Here is a 15,246-nt window from a genome sequence, read left to right on the forward strand (position 1 = left end):
GCATTAGGACTAGCAGCACTATCATGACTTCGCTTCAGAACTAGCAGCACTACTGTCAAGGGCGGTTGATATGCCAAGGGATAAAAAATATTAAAAAAACAGCAATTACCAGCATTAGTGGCTGGGCTATCTTAGGCGGCTGGTTTGGAGGATTTTGGCTGCACGTTACTGCTGGCTCTGCCTGTTTCTAGTCATTTGCTGCATAGAAACTTGGACTAGAAGTAAGGCTGAAAATGGGCCTCATAATTTCTATTTCTCTGTATTAGGATACAAATAAATCATGTGACTTGTGAATATATAAAAGATTGTAGATATTAAGACTATGTAGCACTCAACACAAACCCCCTAGATCTGATGAAACCATGTCAGGTGAGTATATAGTTTTCGAAAAACTAGGAACACAGATTTAGATGATTGGTCAGAAAGCCAGTTCTGTAACGAGATCCAAGACCATATATCAAAAGTAGTCGGGTGTTCTATCAGTAAGTTCATCTGCAGGTAATAATACTGATTTGTTTCTCATTATGTCAAGATTTCAAGATACATTCACAAAGTTAGTATGAAACTAAGAAAAGAATTGATCTACTGCTGTTCTGTAGTGGGGTAGGAGAGGTGCTGAGATGGTCAAGTTCCCATACAACAGAAGGTTAGTGTAATAAATGGTTGAATTTGAGTACAGTTAGTTTGCTGATTTCAGAGACTTTTTAAGACTTCGAAGCACGCTCCACATAAACGTTGAAACAATGAAGAGGAGAACACCCGTTATAATAGCATACTTGAGGCCAAGATTCACTAGCAGATTGACAAGAAGTCCAGCACCCACCACACCAAAGAAATTTGCTGTTACAGCAGGCCAGAAGGGCATGTCCAGCACGGAAGCAATGATAGCACCAGTCCATGCTCCAGTACCAGGGAAAGGCACTGCTACAAACAACATCAAACCAAGCCATTGGAACTCTTCCACTGGTCCAGCCTTCTCTTTGGCCCTCTCAAATAGCATGTCCAGAAATCTCGATGCTGTACGGTTCTTCCCAGCAACAAAAGTGGCAAACTTCTTTAGGTAGAGAATAATGAAAGGAACTGGAACCATGTTCCTGCGAATACATAACCAAATTAGATCAGCCCAATATCAATCAACTAGCTATATTTTCCCTGACATTATTCATGTTTCTCCCATGATTCATATTGGTGACTTGGACAAACTTATTTTAACAAGAAAAGATACAAACATTCATGTTATATGCAGTAAACTGAACAGGATGCATTTTCAAAATCACAAAGAAGAAGCTCCCCCCAAACATGTAGCTAGACCTATTTTTAAAAACACCTCGATAACCTCATTTATATGATCACTGACCACATACCACAGCAGCTTAGCAGATAAAGTTCCACTTAGGTGCCATTTTTGAACTTAAAACTATAATCAATGCTGCAACATTTTCTATGCCTAGATAGCCTCATATATATGATCACTAACCCAAAACTACTACATGATCAGGTCGTGCACAACTCTTCAAAGATGTTTACATTAGCTTAGCTGATAAAGTTCCTCTTAGGTGCCACCTTTTGAACTTAAAATCAAACCAACGCTGCACTAATTTCAAATCAAAATTGGTTCAATTAGCCATATATACAGAATTATGTCTCATTTCTTGAATTTTCACACTGTTTTAAGAAAACCTTTCCCAATTGAGGCAACTGATCTTCATTAATGCGGGACACAAAGAGTATCACTTCTTTTTTAATCATCGTTGTACATACGGAGTGGCAATAGGGCAATGACACAAACAGAATTCAATCGCGAGTCTCACAATATCACCTTTAAACATACTGCCAAGATTGGATAACTTATAATTCTTTAAATGTCACTCCAAAAGCCAAATGAAACTTATTTTGGTCTAACAAAAGCATTAAATTTATAAACTTGCAGGCACAATGATCTCAACATAACACTCCGAACTCAAGAATTGCATCAAGAAATTAGAATACACACAAACAGCCAAGATTGGTACCATGATCTAAGTACTAAAACTCAATTAATTGCAAGGACATTTTCACCGATTCAAGCAAAGGAACTTTTGCGAGCAGCTACAATACGAGTTTTTGTTTGAGTACCACAACCAGTAGATGGAATCCAATAACAATTTCGACAACAATCAATAAGCACCAAAATTAAATCAACCCCACAAAACATTTCAAATAGAAAAACAGTAATTACCCAATAACATAAAGAATGAAGAACAAAATGATGCAATCACTCACCCTAAAATTGACAAAACAGTGAGCAAAAGAGGACTGAGTTTCATCCAATAACCAACAGGAATTGCCCCACGAAGCTCAATTACAGGAAGAGTAGCAAGAGCAAAAACAATAGCTTCATCAGGCCAACCAGAACCCCTTAAAAACGTAGCAACTTTAACCCCAAAGCTCGAAGCTTTAATGGAGGAATCACTAGCAATTACAGCAACAGTAGCAGCAGAAGCCTTACTATCTTTAGAAAATGCAAAAATTGTAAGAGAAATAGATGTCCAAAATAACACCCATAACACAGTTTTCAAGGGTTTTTCCCCAAAAATTGTGACCCCCAATTCGTTTGTTGGGGTATTTTCTGGATTTCTTGTTGCAGGTGCCCTTACTTTGGAGGGATGAGAGATAAATTGAGGGTTAATCGTGAAATGGGAAGTGCCCTTTTGGAGGGTTATAAATGGAGAGGGTAGATTAGGGGTGTAAAGTTTGTAGTGTGTAATGGAGGGAGGAATTAGATGGGTTCTTTTGTTAAGGGGAGAGAAAGAGAATGTAGTGGTTGCTGGGATAGTGGAAGCCATTGTTGAGTTTGATTAGCAAGGAGTGGATTTTCAATTTTTCAGGTGGTTTAAGGTTTTGCAAGGGGATTTTGATTGCTATTTGTGGGATGTTTGTATTGGGGCTATGACATATTTTTGAGGTTATTTTAAGGGTAAAGGGTGTAACCCGGATTCTATCAAGCTAATCGGTAGTTGTAAGTCTTGCAACTAAGTGAAGGTAGTTAACATTCACATTTTATTCTCGAATTATGTTATGTATTATTACATCAATCTAAATTACCTTGACTCGGAACAATTCTGGGGAATATGGTAATTGGCAACTATTTTCTTCGTTTTTTTTAGTTGACACGTTTATTTAGTTACGTTTGTCAATGCATAACTTCAATCATTTATATTTTTAATTACCGATAAGCAAAAATTATGAAAATTTGATATTTTGAATATATATATCGTGACGAATCTAACAAGATTCCACATGACTATATTTTTCATTACGTATAAAACATAAAACACGGTCAAAGGGGAGTGTGTGAATAGTGTTAAAGTCAAAACGTGTCAACTAAAATAAAACGGAGGTAGTATTAAAATAAAAATTGAAGTAGGTGATAAAGGGTGGATTTTTGAAATATTTGATATGATGCATCACTTATATTAGTCGTAGACAAAGTTATGTATTTATCTAAACTAGTTGTGGGAGCGCCCGCATTGCGGACACCCTCCCAATTTCGTGAAATTAAACGGGAAATATAAAATGTGTAATTTTTTTTTTTTAATCAATAGAGCCGTATTTAAGGTATACATATGTTTGATATATGTACATTGATTTAAAACATGCGTAACATGTAGCAAAAAATATTAATTGAAAATGCTTTTGATGCAAGTTTATTGCGCGCAAATTAATCAATAAGCTTTTGATAGGTATAAGTTATATTCGATGAACAATTTTATTCTTGATATTCGCAGAAAATTATTTAGAAAAAATGCTTTTGATTCTAATTGTGAGTTAATCATTAAGTGGACGATAATTATTAGTTATATTAGCTGAATAATCACTCTTAAAGCTTTTTGTTAACTATAATATAAATACTTCATAGTTTACTCTTTGTTGTTTTACGAAAAAACTCTTATTGAGTTTAGGCTAGTAGAGTAACTTGGACCATATGCTGGTTGTTTGATCATATATGTATTTCTAAGATAACTAATTTAGACGTGTAAATATGAATCATGATATGTAACACCCCAATAATTCTCCCTTTTCCAAACCACTTACTCTAAATAAAATATAGAAGAACCATTGGCATGTTACCGCCACGTGTTAAAACCTTAAGGCTTTATCAAAGTATCGCAGCGGAAAAACCAAACTTAAGTCATTAAAATAACATAGTTTAGAAAACCAATAAGTCAAAGCTTACAAACTAAAACCATAAAGGCCCTTATTTAAAACCAAACCAATATTTAAAACCCAAATCATAAATGAAATAGTAAAACATAAATAAGTTCAACACAAGGAACGAATACTCTCAATCACACTAATCCCTTGACAATGCATTTGCCAAATCCCCGAACTTCACACCATCAAGCTAGCCTGTACAATACTGCTCCCCAATAATACAAGTGTAATAATTGGATCATCACAGGGTCATTGAAAGGCAAAGGCCATGACCAAAAGAAAACACACAAAAGCACGCAATCAGCAAAGCAGAGTACATACAAGCTACAACGCAACAAACCTAACATGCTCAACTAATTAAAATAAATAACATTCAATATAAATTCATTAACCAAGACTCCACACCAAAATAGTACAATCAACTCAACATACTCACTAACCAATTTCAATCCACTTGACTCTTTATATTTAATTTAATTAATTTAATTGGAGTAAGCAATAGACAAGGTTATCCAATCCACCAAATCATTTTGGTCCCAAACGACCATTGAAAATAAAAATATAGCGCGATGCAAGAATGGGCGCGACTCCATTCTCACAAACACTAGTAGAAAATAGTAGATTGGAATCGGTTCAAAACCATAATTAGAAGCGGTTTTTGAACCGCTTGCCTTTAGGGGGCTTCCCATTGTCTCTTTAAATGGGAAGCGGTTCAAACCACTTCCAATTTGAAGGGAATGGAAAGCGGTTTAATGCTGAACCGCTTCCCATTATGACTTTAAAAAATAAAAAATTTTAACAGAAATTAACACACAAATATAAAACATATGTATAAAAATTTATATTTCCATTAATAATTAACTGTAATATTATTACATTATAATTCAACACCAAAAAAAATAACAACCAAAATCACCACCACCCTATTCCGCCACCACCGCAGTCGAAGTCACCAGCCCGCCACCAATCGACGCCAGCAATTAACACATTTAACAGAAGCCAGCAGCCCACCACCGCAACTGACGCCAGCAGCCCACCACCGCAACCGACGCCACCTCGCATCCAATATTTAAAAAACAAAATTAAATTGAAATACCTGGACAACAAATTTAATAAAAAACATGAACATCTTTATCTACAATCAACAAAAAAAAAACAAAAAAAAAAAAAGAAAAATCTTGCTCGATTTTTCCCAGAACCCAAAAATCACTACGAACCCAGAAAAACTCTAAACCCCTAGCCTGCATCCACGACTTTCCCACCTCCACCCCTGTCCACCACTACGCCACCCCCAACCTGCATCCACGCCCTTTCTCACCTCCACCTCTGTCCACCACTACGCCACCCCCACCCATAACCATACCCTGAACCCACCAACTCCACCCACCCTAACCCACAATCCAAACCCATCCTAACCACCGAATACCCAAACCAGCCCACCACCACAACCCTAAAACCACTAACAACCACCTAAATTCACCACCAGAAAACCAAAAAATAAAATATATATATATAAAAAAAACTAAATTGAAAACAAAAGAAAAAAAATCTAGATCTACTACACTAACCTGCTCGGATTTTCCTCGGATTTTTGCCGGTGATAAGAGGAGAGAGAAAAGAAAGGGAGGCTTAAGAAAGGAGAAGGAAAGAGCAGAAAGAGAACGAAGGAGATGGAGAGAGGAGAGGAGTGAGAAATGACGGGAGAGAGGAGAGAGGAGAAGAAGGGGCGTGAGAAATAAGGGGAGAGAGGAGAGAGAAGAAGATCGTGAGAAATAAGGGGAGAGAGGAGAGAGAAGAAATAAGGGAGAGAGGGGTCCGTGTTTTTTTTTTTTTTTGGGAATGGGGAGCGGTTTAACCCCAAACCGCTTCTAATTACAATATTTGGGAGTGGTTTAACACAAAACTGCTCCCCATTTGTATGTTTTAGTGTTTTTTTTTTTTTTTTTTTTTTTTTTTTTGCTTTTTTGTGGATTTTTGGAAACGGATTTTAATAACCGCTTTTCATTTGGGGCTTCCTATTTATTTTTTTCTACTAGTGAAAGTTAGTCTAGGATCCCATATAACTTTCATTATAAAATAAAAATGTAAATATCAAAAGAAAAGAAGACATGTTGATCAAACATGCCTCGGAAAGCCACGGGTTACCACCGTGTACCCCCACCCATAATTGTCAATACTCCAGAAGTGCACCATTTCCAGAGTTTTATTGTTCATCCATGTTTCGCTTTACGTGATTATAAGTTTAATTAATAGCCGACTCATTCAAGTAAACCATACATAATAATCATACATATAATTCACTTTTAATGTTATCTATGACAACGATGATCACATCACAAATTGACCTTTAATTCCCTTTAAATTCCAAATTACCAAAATTGTTGAACATAGTCAATCCACCTAGCCATTTCGGCTTAATCCACCTTTACTCAACTTACTAACAAGTCATGCTTGAGTAATAAATATATAATAATAACCTCATGGAATAATTAATAAATTTATTCCACTTAACCATTCAATTCCAATCTTTCAATAATCCAAAAGTAGTTAATAAATCAATTCAATAAAAATATGCTTATATCAACATTCCATGCAAACAATTAATCCAATATAATTCAACATGCTTGCATCCATAATTCCATACATACATAATCAATTCACCAAAACATGTCTCATAAACATAAGCACATGAATTGATTTAATGTTTAACCAAAGAATTTCCATCCAAGAGTTCTCTAAACATGAAGCTAAGTTCTTTCCTTTTGTTAGCTAAACATGATACTACTTACAACGAAGTAGACATGTACGTACCTCGTATAAACAATCCTTTGTGCTACTTTTAATCAATTAAAAGTCTCCTAGGGAATAATCATCTCCTAGAAAACAACCAATAATCAAATATTAATTCACAATCTAATTTCCAGCAATATAATTTGATTAAAAACTCCTTAAAACTTCCTTTAAAACATGTTTTTATGCTTAATTAATGATTAGAAATACAATAGGGACAAAAGCTCCAATTTAATTGCTCATTAGAACCCTAAAATCCCAATTTCAATAAATTAAAACCCTATGTTTATTATTCCTAAAATCTGAAGAAAAAAATTTAAACCATTATATAATCTGAAATTATAACTTTAAATCATCAAAATATAGCTTTTCATACTAATTAAATTAATTTCAAACAATAAAACCAAAACCCAAAACAATTAAATCAAGTATTAAGCAAAATAAAAAGAAAACAGAGGAGGAGGAAGAAGGAGCCACGGTGGGCCGCTGCTGCTAGTGGGTCACCGGCGGCTGGGCGACGGCGCCGGCAGGGAGGCGCTAGTGATGGCTGGGCGGCGACAGTTGGCGGCATAAGGGGGAGTTTCACGTGAAAGGAGAAAAGGAAAAGAAAGAAAGAAAAATAAAGGGAAAGGGAAGAAGAAAAGAAAGAAAAAAAAGGGTTTTTCTAAGCTATACCCTAAGCTAGTCGAGTTTCTAAGGTGTACCCATGCTTTTTCAAGTTTCTAAGCCGTGCCCTTCAACTTCTTATCAATACTAAAATGTACCCTTATTAGTTGTTTAAAAGTTAATTGAGAGTGTGATTTCGTGGCTTCAATATTCGTTATTAAGGTTGCGGTGGCTAAGATTTCTTTCTCCTATCATTTTCTTACCTTTTATCATCTTTTTATTAAATTTATAGTTAACTTTAGATGATGTGGAAGTCCCAAGGAGGGTACCATTCATTAATGGTGGTGAGTTGAGGGGCACAACTTAGAAATTTGAAAAAGCATGGGTACATTTAATAAGGGTACACCTTAGGGGCATAGCTTAGAAAAACCAAAAAAAATAAAGAAAAAGTAAAAGAAATAAAATAAAGAGAAATGAAAATAACTGACCTTTTTATGTAGGAAAAATTTGGGGATTCATGGGGTATTTATAGGAGAGAGTTGTAGGGTAAAATTGGGTCTCATGAAAATAATGGGCCAAATAAATAAACAAATAGGTTAGACTTTGTTTTTATGATCATGAATTGTAGGATATAGGTTCATAAAATAATTTAGCCTAAAATAAATTTTGACCCAAATTAATAATTTGAAACTTTTAAAATTAAATTCGGAAAAATACAGATAAATATTATAAATAAAATAAAATATCATTTATAAATTATTTAAAAATACAAGGGAATACATGTCAAGACTTTTTTATGAGTCAAAGTTGTTGTAATTAATTGAATACGGCCTTCGTATGTAGTTAATCAATAGCATTATCAGGTAATCACATTCTATTTGTTCAATTAAAATCTTGGAATCATGTATAAGATGAGAAAATCTTCTAAATTATTCTTAATATACACATAACATGGTCATATAGAAATTTATCTATTCGTCTCAATAAGCAGTTTATTAATATTCATATCCAACAATTGTTTTTAAGGAAAAACTATGATAAAAGTAATACATATGAAAAGTTAAAAATGGGAAGAAGTTTTAGAAACAAAGAGAGCACGGCACTTTTAAACATGCTTCAACCATGATGCAACAAAAATGGCTTTGTGAACCTCTAACTATTAGTAGTAATTATTTAACACTCGTATAAATTTTAACAAAGTGAAAGGAACAATAATGTCACGCAAGTTGAGCTATACTCATGATATTGGATAAGCATTGATATACCTTGGTCATAGTTTTAATCATATATAACATACTTGTATATTTTGAGTCTAATAAGTACTCCATATAATACACCTAGAATAATCAAATTATTCCACACGTACTCTACATCGTAATTTGATGAGTAAAATAAACAATTGCCTTAAATATGAATGCATAGGGAACTTATAATAGTATTAGTCCACCTGTAGATTTGAAACCTCTCATGAATTCAAAACTTCAAGATCGATTTAGCCCCATAACAAGATATGAATTCAACTAAAATTTGAGCAATATAACTAGAGTAATAAATGTTACAAATCGAATTCTCTTATAAATTAACTCCATTTTTATTATAAATTATTGTAATAGGACTATCGACATCTAAAGCATGAATAATAGCACAAATTAATTAGTATATCATATTTATACAACCATGACTCAAATAGATCAATCAAGAAATACATGGTGACCAAAAATAGATATTTTTCTCACGTACTGGAAGAAATATTGGCGAACGATATCAGTATTACAGTAAGCCAGAATGTAAAAGAAATGGGTTTTTTTAAAACTAAGCATAGCAAATCACAAGCAGAGCAACTGATGAGCATTTCTCAAGAGAGAAGATAATCACAAGCAACATTTGCACAACACCAATCTCGAGCAATATTTGCAACAACAGTTGGAGCCACAACCACCGAATTGATAACCCTAGAAGTGGAAACAAATATAGACATGATTAACCATTTGTTATGATGTTGCAACAAACATATAGAAAGATGGCAAAGCAAAAACAAGTCAAACCATATAGTGACTAATTAAATATTGAAATATATTTTAGAGATATATTTTGTGGGATATTTTGTGGATATTATTGGTAGTTATCTTTGATATTATTTCCTAAATCCTAAGTTACCTATGTTAAGGGGTTTCTAGGTTTAGGTTGTATATTAGAATTAATTGTTTAATAAAAGGTAAGCAGTAAGTTTACATCAATTTAACATGGTATCGGAGCCTCGTTAAATTTTTTTTCTCTTTGTGATTCACGATGACTGGCGGTGGCGAGACACCTTCTTCACCACCACAGAAACTAGAAGCGACGTCTCCTTTCTACCTTGGACCGCAAGATCGTCCAGGGGATTACATCACTTTAAAACGTCTCAATTAGACAATTTTCATGATTGGTCTCATGCCGTGCGAATTGCGTTGTGCTCTCGTCGGAAGTTTGGTTTTCTTGACGGTAGTATCATCACCTTCGCCCCACCATGTATGAAGGATGATTGGGTTACAATTCATTGTATGTTGGTTTCTTGGCTAATGAATACTATCGACCCGGAGGTAAAGTTTATGCTTTCTCATTATGATAATGCTAAGAAATTGTGGGATGATTTACATGAGCGTTTTTGTCTTGTTAATGGCCCTAGAATTCAACAACTTAAGTCCGATATTAATGGTTGTGAACAATCGAAATCCATGTCGGTTGCTGTATATTACAGTCGGTTGTCTGTTTTGTGGGATGAACTTGATCGCCTTGAACCCTTAATCACTTGCAAGTGTGGGCAATGTTCATGTAATGTAGGGAGACAACAGGCGGATAGGCGTGATGGGGATCATCTCTAACAGTTTCTGTTGGGTTTATATTCTGATTATTATGCTTCCATTCGTTCCACATTGCTCTCGCCAGATCCCCTACCTTCTCTTAACAGAGCTTACCAGCAAGTTTCGCAAGAAGAGAAGGTCAGAGGTATCTCACGCCTCAAAGAAGAGCCTTCCCCTGCTCTCGGCTTCGCTGTACGGACTGGTGCTGGGAGGGGTCGTGGTGGTTCTGATCGGCAGGTGCCGGTGTGTGAGAAATGTAAGAAGGTGGGCCATGAAATCGTGAAGTGATGGTCGGACAAGGTGTGCAATTTCTGTAAAAAGAGGGGCCATGAAGAAAGTCGTTGCTATGACAAGCATGGCTGCTGGTCGGAAGGGGCTGCTGCCAGCCGGGGGGGCAACTTTCGGCTGGTCGTGGTCGTGGTGCTCCGGTGAAGGCTAATGCAGTCACGGGTGGTGGCTGAAGTTCGGATGACGTGGGTTCCTTTGCTTCAGGTCAGCTATTTTCAAGTGAGTAGTGGAAAGCGATTATAGGATTGATGGGTAATGCTACAATTTCCGATAATCGATTGAATGGTAAGTTTAATGATACCTCTTGGATTATTGACACAGGAGCTACTCATCATGTTACCGGTGAAAAGTCTTGTCTTTTTGATACAAAAAGTTTTGAGTGTCCGGTTGGGTTGCCTAACGGGGAAATAGTGTCGGCCTCTCGTTGGCTCTATTTGTTTGTCTGATAACATCACCCTCACTTGGGTGCTTCATGTTCCTAATTTGAGTTGTAACTTAATTTCAGTTTCTCAACTTAGTGATGACCTTAATTGTATTGTCCAATTAATGCTTATATGTGTGCTATACAGGACCAAACGAGGGAGCTGATTGGTACGGGAGCTAGGAGGGATGGATTGTATTATTTTAGCAAATCGGATTCGGGGCATCATGTGAGTACTAATGCTGCAGAGTCTGACTTGGAGTTGTGGCATCGTCGTATGGGGCATCCTTCCGAGAAAGTAGTTAAGTTACTTCCCACCGTTAGTAACAAGGCATATTTAAATAAAGGATATGAAGTATGTATGCGTGCTAAGCATCCTAGAGATAGTTTTCCCTTGAGTGATAATAAAGCATCTAGAATTTTTGAAAAAATTCATTGTGATCTGTGGGGTCCGTATAGACGTGTTTTGTCGTGCGGAGCTCGTTATTTTTTGACAATTGTTGATGACTATTCTAGAGTTGTTTGGATTTATTTGTTGAATGATAAAACAGAGGTTTTCCGTATGTTTTTTATGTTTGTTGCTATGGTAGAAAGACAATTCACTCAGACTATGAAAATTGTGCAAAGTGATAATGGTACGGAGTTTAATTGTCTACGTGATTTCTTTGATGCCACTGGTATTATTTTCCAAACCTCTTGTGTGGGTACTCCACAACAAAACGGGAGGGTTGAGAGGAAACACAAACATATTCTGTCAGTTGCCAGAGCTTTGAGATTTCAAGCATAATTACCCATTTACTTTTGGGGTGAGTGTGTCCTTGCCGCGACTCACCTAATTAATCGCACTCCTACTCCATTGCTGCAAAATAAACTCCGTTTGAAATCCTTTTTAATAAACCTCCCATGTTTGATGCACTTCGTACTTTTGGGTGTCTATGTTTTGCACATAATCAGAAAACTAACGGTGACAAGTTTGCGAGTCGGAGTTGAAAGTGTATTTTTGTGGGATATCCGTTTGGGAAGAAAGGATGGAGATTATATAATCTTGAATCCAAAAATTTTTTTGTGTCTCGGGACATCAAATTTTTTAAGGATGTTTTTCCTTTTGCTACACCGGAAGATATCAACATTGAGTCTCTTGGTGCTGGTTTGAATCATGAGGTACATGCATGACGATTTCGTGGAGTATGAGGAGTGTATTAACAATGTGGTGTATGAGGGACACCATGGTAATGACGAGGAAATGGGTGGTGTTCAAGACTTTGCACCCACAACCTTGGATGACCAGCAAGGTCATGCCACTGCCTCCTCGCAGGACATGGCTGCGAGCACAGGGACAGCAACAACACAGGTTGGCCAGGCCACTTCTTCCTTGGCTGGTCAGTCTGCCCTACACCACCATACACCACCAGCTCGCCCACGACAGCATTTGGGGCTTGGGCTTCGTGAGAAAATTCCTTCGGTTCTTTTTCGCGATTATGTGACTCACTCAGTGTTTGCAAAAAATCCTTCCTCCTTCACTCCACCTTCCAATACTCCTTCAAGTACGCCTTATCCTTTAGCACATTATATAAATTGTGACAAATTTTCTGTGAATTATTGTAAGTTTCTGGCAGCCATTGTTAGTGGTCATGATCCGAAATCCTTTAAAGAAGCCATGAAACATGAAGGTTGGCGACGATCTATGCAAGAAGAAATTAGAGCATTGGAAGATAATGGGACTTGGACCTTAGAGCAACTTCCTCCTGGCAAACGGGTTCTAGGAATTCAATGGGTGTACAAGACAAAATATTTGTCTAATGGTGATATTGAACGTCTCAAGTCTCGTTTGGTTGTTTTTGGTAATCATCAGCAGGAAGGCATAGATTATGGTGAAACGTTTGCTCCAATTGCGAAGATGACTACTGTTAGGGCTTTTCTTGCAATTGCAGCTTCTAAAAACTAGGAACTTCATCAAATGGATGTTCATAACGCTTTTTTGCATGGTGATCTTGATGAGCAGATGTACATGAAATTACCTCCCGGGTTTGAGATTTCGGATCCGTCTCTAGTGTGCCGCCTGCGAAAGTCCCTGTATGGGTTGAAACAAGCCCCGAGATGTTGGTTCGAAAAGCTCGTAGCGGCCTTGAAAGGGTATGGTTTCTTACAATCCTACTCTGATTATTCCCTCTTTACTTATACTAAAGGCAAAATTCAAATTAATGTCTTAGTATACGTAGATGATCTTATTATTTCTGGGAATCATACCGCTGCACTTGTTGGTTTCAAGGCCTATCTCAGTGATTGTTTCAAAATGAAGGATCTTGGTCCTTTAAAATATTTTTTGGGCATAGAAGTTTCTCGTAGTGCTACAGGTCTATTTTTGTGTCAACGGAAGTATGCTTTGGATATCATTTCTAAAGCAGCCTCCTACTGGTCTTTGATGTACCCCCAAAGTTTACAAAAGTTATCATGAATCCGATGAAGATAAGTATGTAAGCATGAAGCCGATGAAGATATATCAGAGTAGTATGAAAGTAGTCACTTGATACAGAACAAGTATATGGGGAGCCATGGTATATTAGAGCAGGCAACAGTGGCGGATCTTAAAACTTTTTCTTTCGGGGGCCAATAATGTCTAGTATGAAAAACAACTATATCCATGTTCTCTATGAAAACATGCCTTTCAACCCGTACATAATACATTAATTGATTCATACATACAAATAATTGAAAATTTACATTAGAAATCTTACTTGGCTTGGGCTGTTAAAGGTTGGAGATTGCAATCAACGCGGCAGCGAGCTTTCCTTCAATCCTTCCTATCCTGATTCCTGAGTATCATCAAATTATAACATTAAAATCTGAAAATTAGGGTTAACAATTGGGGATTTCAAATTGGGGATTTTGAATTAGGATTAACAAGACATACTAAATTAATTAATTAAATCAATAATTTCAAGATATAGTATAAAAAATTAAGAGATTTCAGATTTAAAATACATACATGGATTGAGGCAACGAATTGATGACCGAATTGAACTATTGAAGAACGGTTGAAGTTGAAGGTCGAACGGATTCAACGAAAAGCGTAAGCAATTAAGCAAAGAACAATTGAAGACTGAGGCCGTAACTCCGTGAGGCTGGCAGGCAGCGACGCCGCGACGGTGAGGCGACTGGTGACTTGAGGACGATGAGATCGATCTACTGGACGAGCACTTCTTTTCTTGGGTTAATGAGTTTCAATGTTTCATCTTTGCTGTTTTAGACTTTCAGTGTTTCTGTTCTTTCGAAACTTTCAGCTTTTTCTTTTTTTTTTTATTTTTTTTATTGGGCCTTAAATTTTTTTTCCAAAAGTTACCAGTGGCCAGGCCCAGTGTAGCCCCCTCTAAAGGTCCGCCCCTCGCAGGCAATAAAAAATTAGGTGGATGTAGGACGAAAAAAAATTAAATAAAAAAAAAAAAAAAATAACAACCCAATAAACTTATTATCCCTAACTTGAAGATAAAATATTTCAGGTTAAGTAGATAAATCAGGAGTTGAACTCATAAACAAAATTAGCATAAAGCCATATTTGAGGTCAAACTTGGAAAAAAAAAAAATCAATCGAATCTGAATACCCGATAACAACCTAGAAACATTTCTTGGACACCCACACCTATGCACTCCACAAACCTATAATGCGGGTCCAAAAAAGTAGAAATATCCAATTTTCATACTCAAAACACAGTTGTCTTGCTAACAAATTCAAGATTATGCAACTCCAATAGTCATTGCTTATGAAAAAATAGGGAAATTAAGTAATTAAATATACACTAATTAAAATAACCCACCTCATCTTCAAGCTTTTAAAGGTTCCTTGATCTTAAATTTAAATCATTGAGATCAATCCAGTCTCTAATAGCTATCACACCTCCATTCTAGAATTAGAAAATTAGAATTTAAACTTTCCACCAAATCAGGTATGTGTAATTTTGTCCCTCATCTCTCTCTCCTCCGTCCTCTTCTCCTGATTTTCTTTCTCCTCTCAAAGTCCCCCTTTTTCTAGAAACCTTATCTCTGGTTATAATCACTCCTCAACAAATGTCTACAATCTATATAAACAACGGAGGAACAACCTTGCCACCT

General features: G+C 36.3%; 1 protein-coding gene and 1 long non-coding RNA gene across 2 annotated transcripts; both read right to left on the minus strand.

Moving 5' to 3' along the window:
* Window positions 1-474: 474 nt before the first annotated feature.
* Window positions 475-3,139, minus strand: LOC110698025. Its single transcript, XM_021875430.1, has 2 exons — window positions 2,263-3,139; window positions 475-1,094 (listed from the first exon to the last, which is right to left on the minus strand). The coding sequence occupies exons 1-2, from the start codon at window positions 2,823-2,825 to the stop codon at window positions 680-682; spliced, it is 978 nt and encodes a 325-aa protein (XP_021731122.1). The 5' UTR covers window positions 2,826-3,139; the 3' UTR covers window positions 475-679.
* Window positions 3,140-9,143: 6,004 nt separating this feature from the next.
* LOC110698026 lies at window positions 9,144-14,919 on the minus strand. The gene is made up of 3 exons (XR_002506639.1): window positions 14,126-14,919; window positions 13,875-13,952; window positions 9,144-9,542 (listed from the first exon to the last, which is right to left on the minus strand). It is a non-coding gene; the product is annotated as an uncharacterized LOC110698026 (long non-coding RNA).
* Between the last annotated feature and the right edge of the window lie 327 nt (window positions 14,920-15,246).

This window comes from Chenopodium quinoa, unplaced genomic scaffold (assembly GCF_001683475.1).
Source record: "Chenopodium quinoa cultivar QQ74 unplaced genomic scaffold, ASM168347v1, whole genome shotgun sequence".
Lineage (NCBI taxonomy): Eukaryota > Viridiplantae > Streptophyta > Magnoliopsida > Caryophyllales > Amaranthaceae > Chenopodium > Chenopodium quinoa.

Coding starts and splice junctions, on each gene's coding strand:
- LOC110698025 (XM_021875430.1), bottom strand. CDS start 2,825: ATGGCTTCCACTATCCCAGCAACCACTACATTCTCTTTCTCTCCCCTT. Junction 1,095..2,262: donor ACTGTTTTGTCAATTTTAGG/GTGAGTGATTGC, acceptor ATGTATTCGCAG/GAACATGGTTCCAGTTCCTT.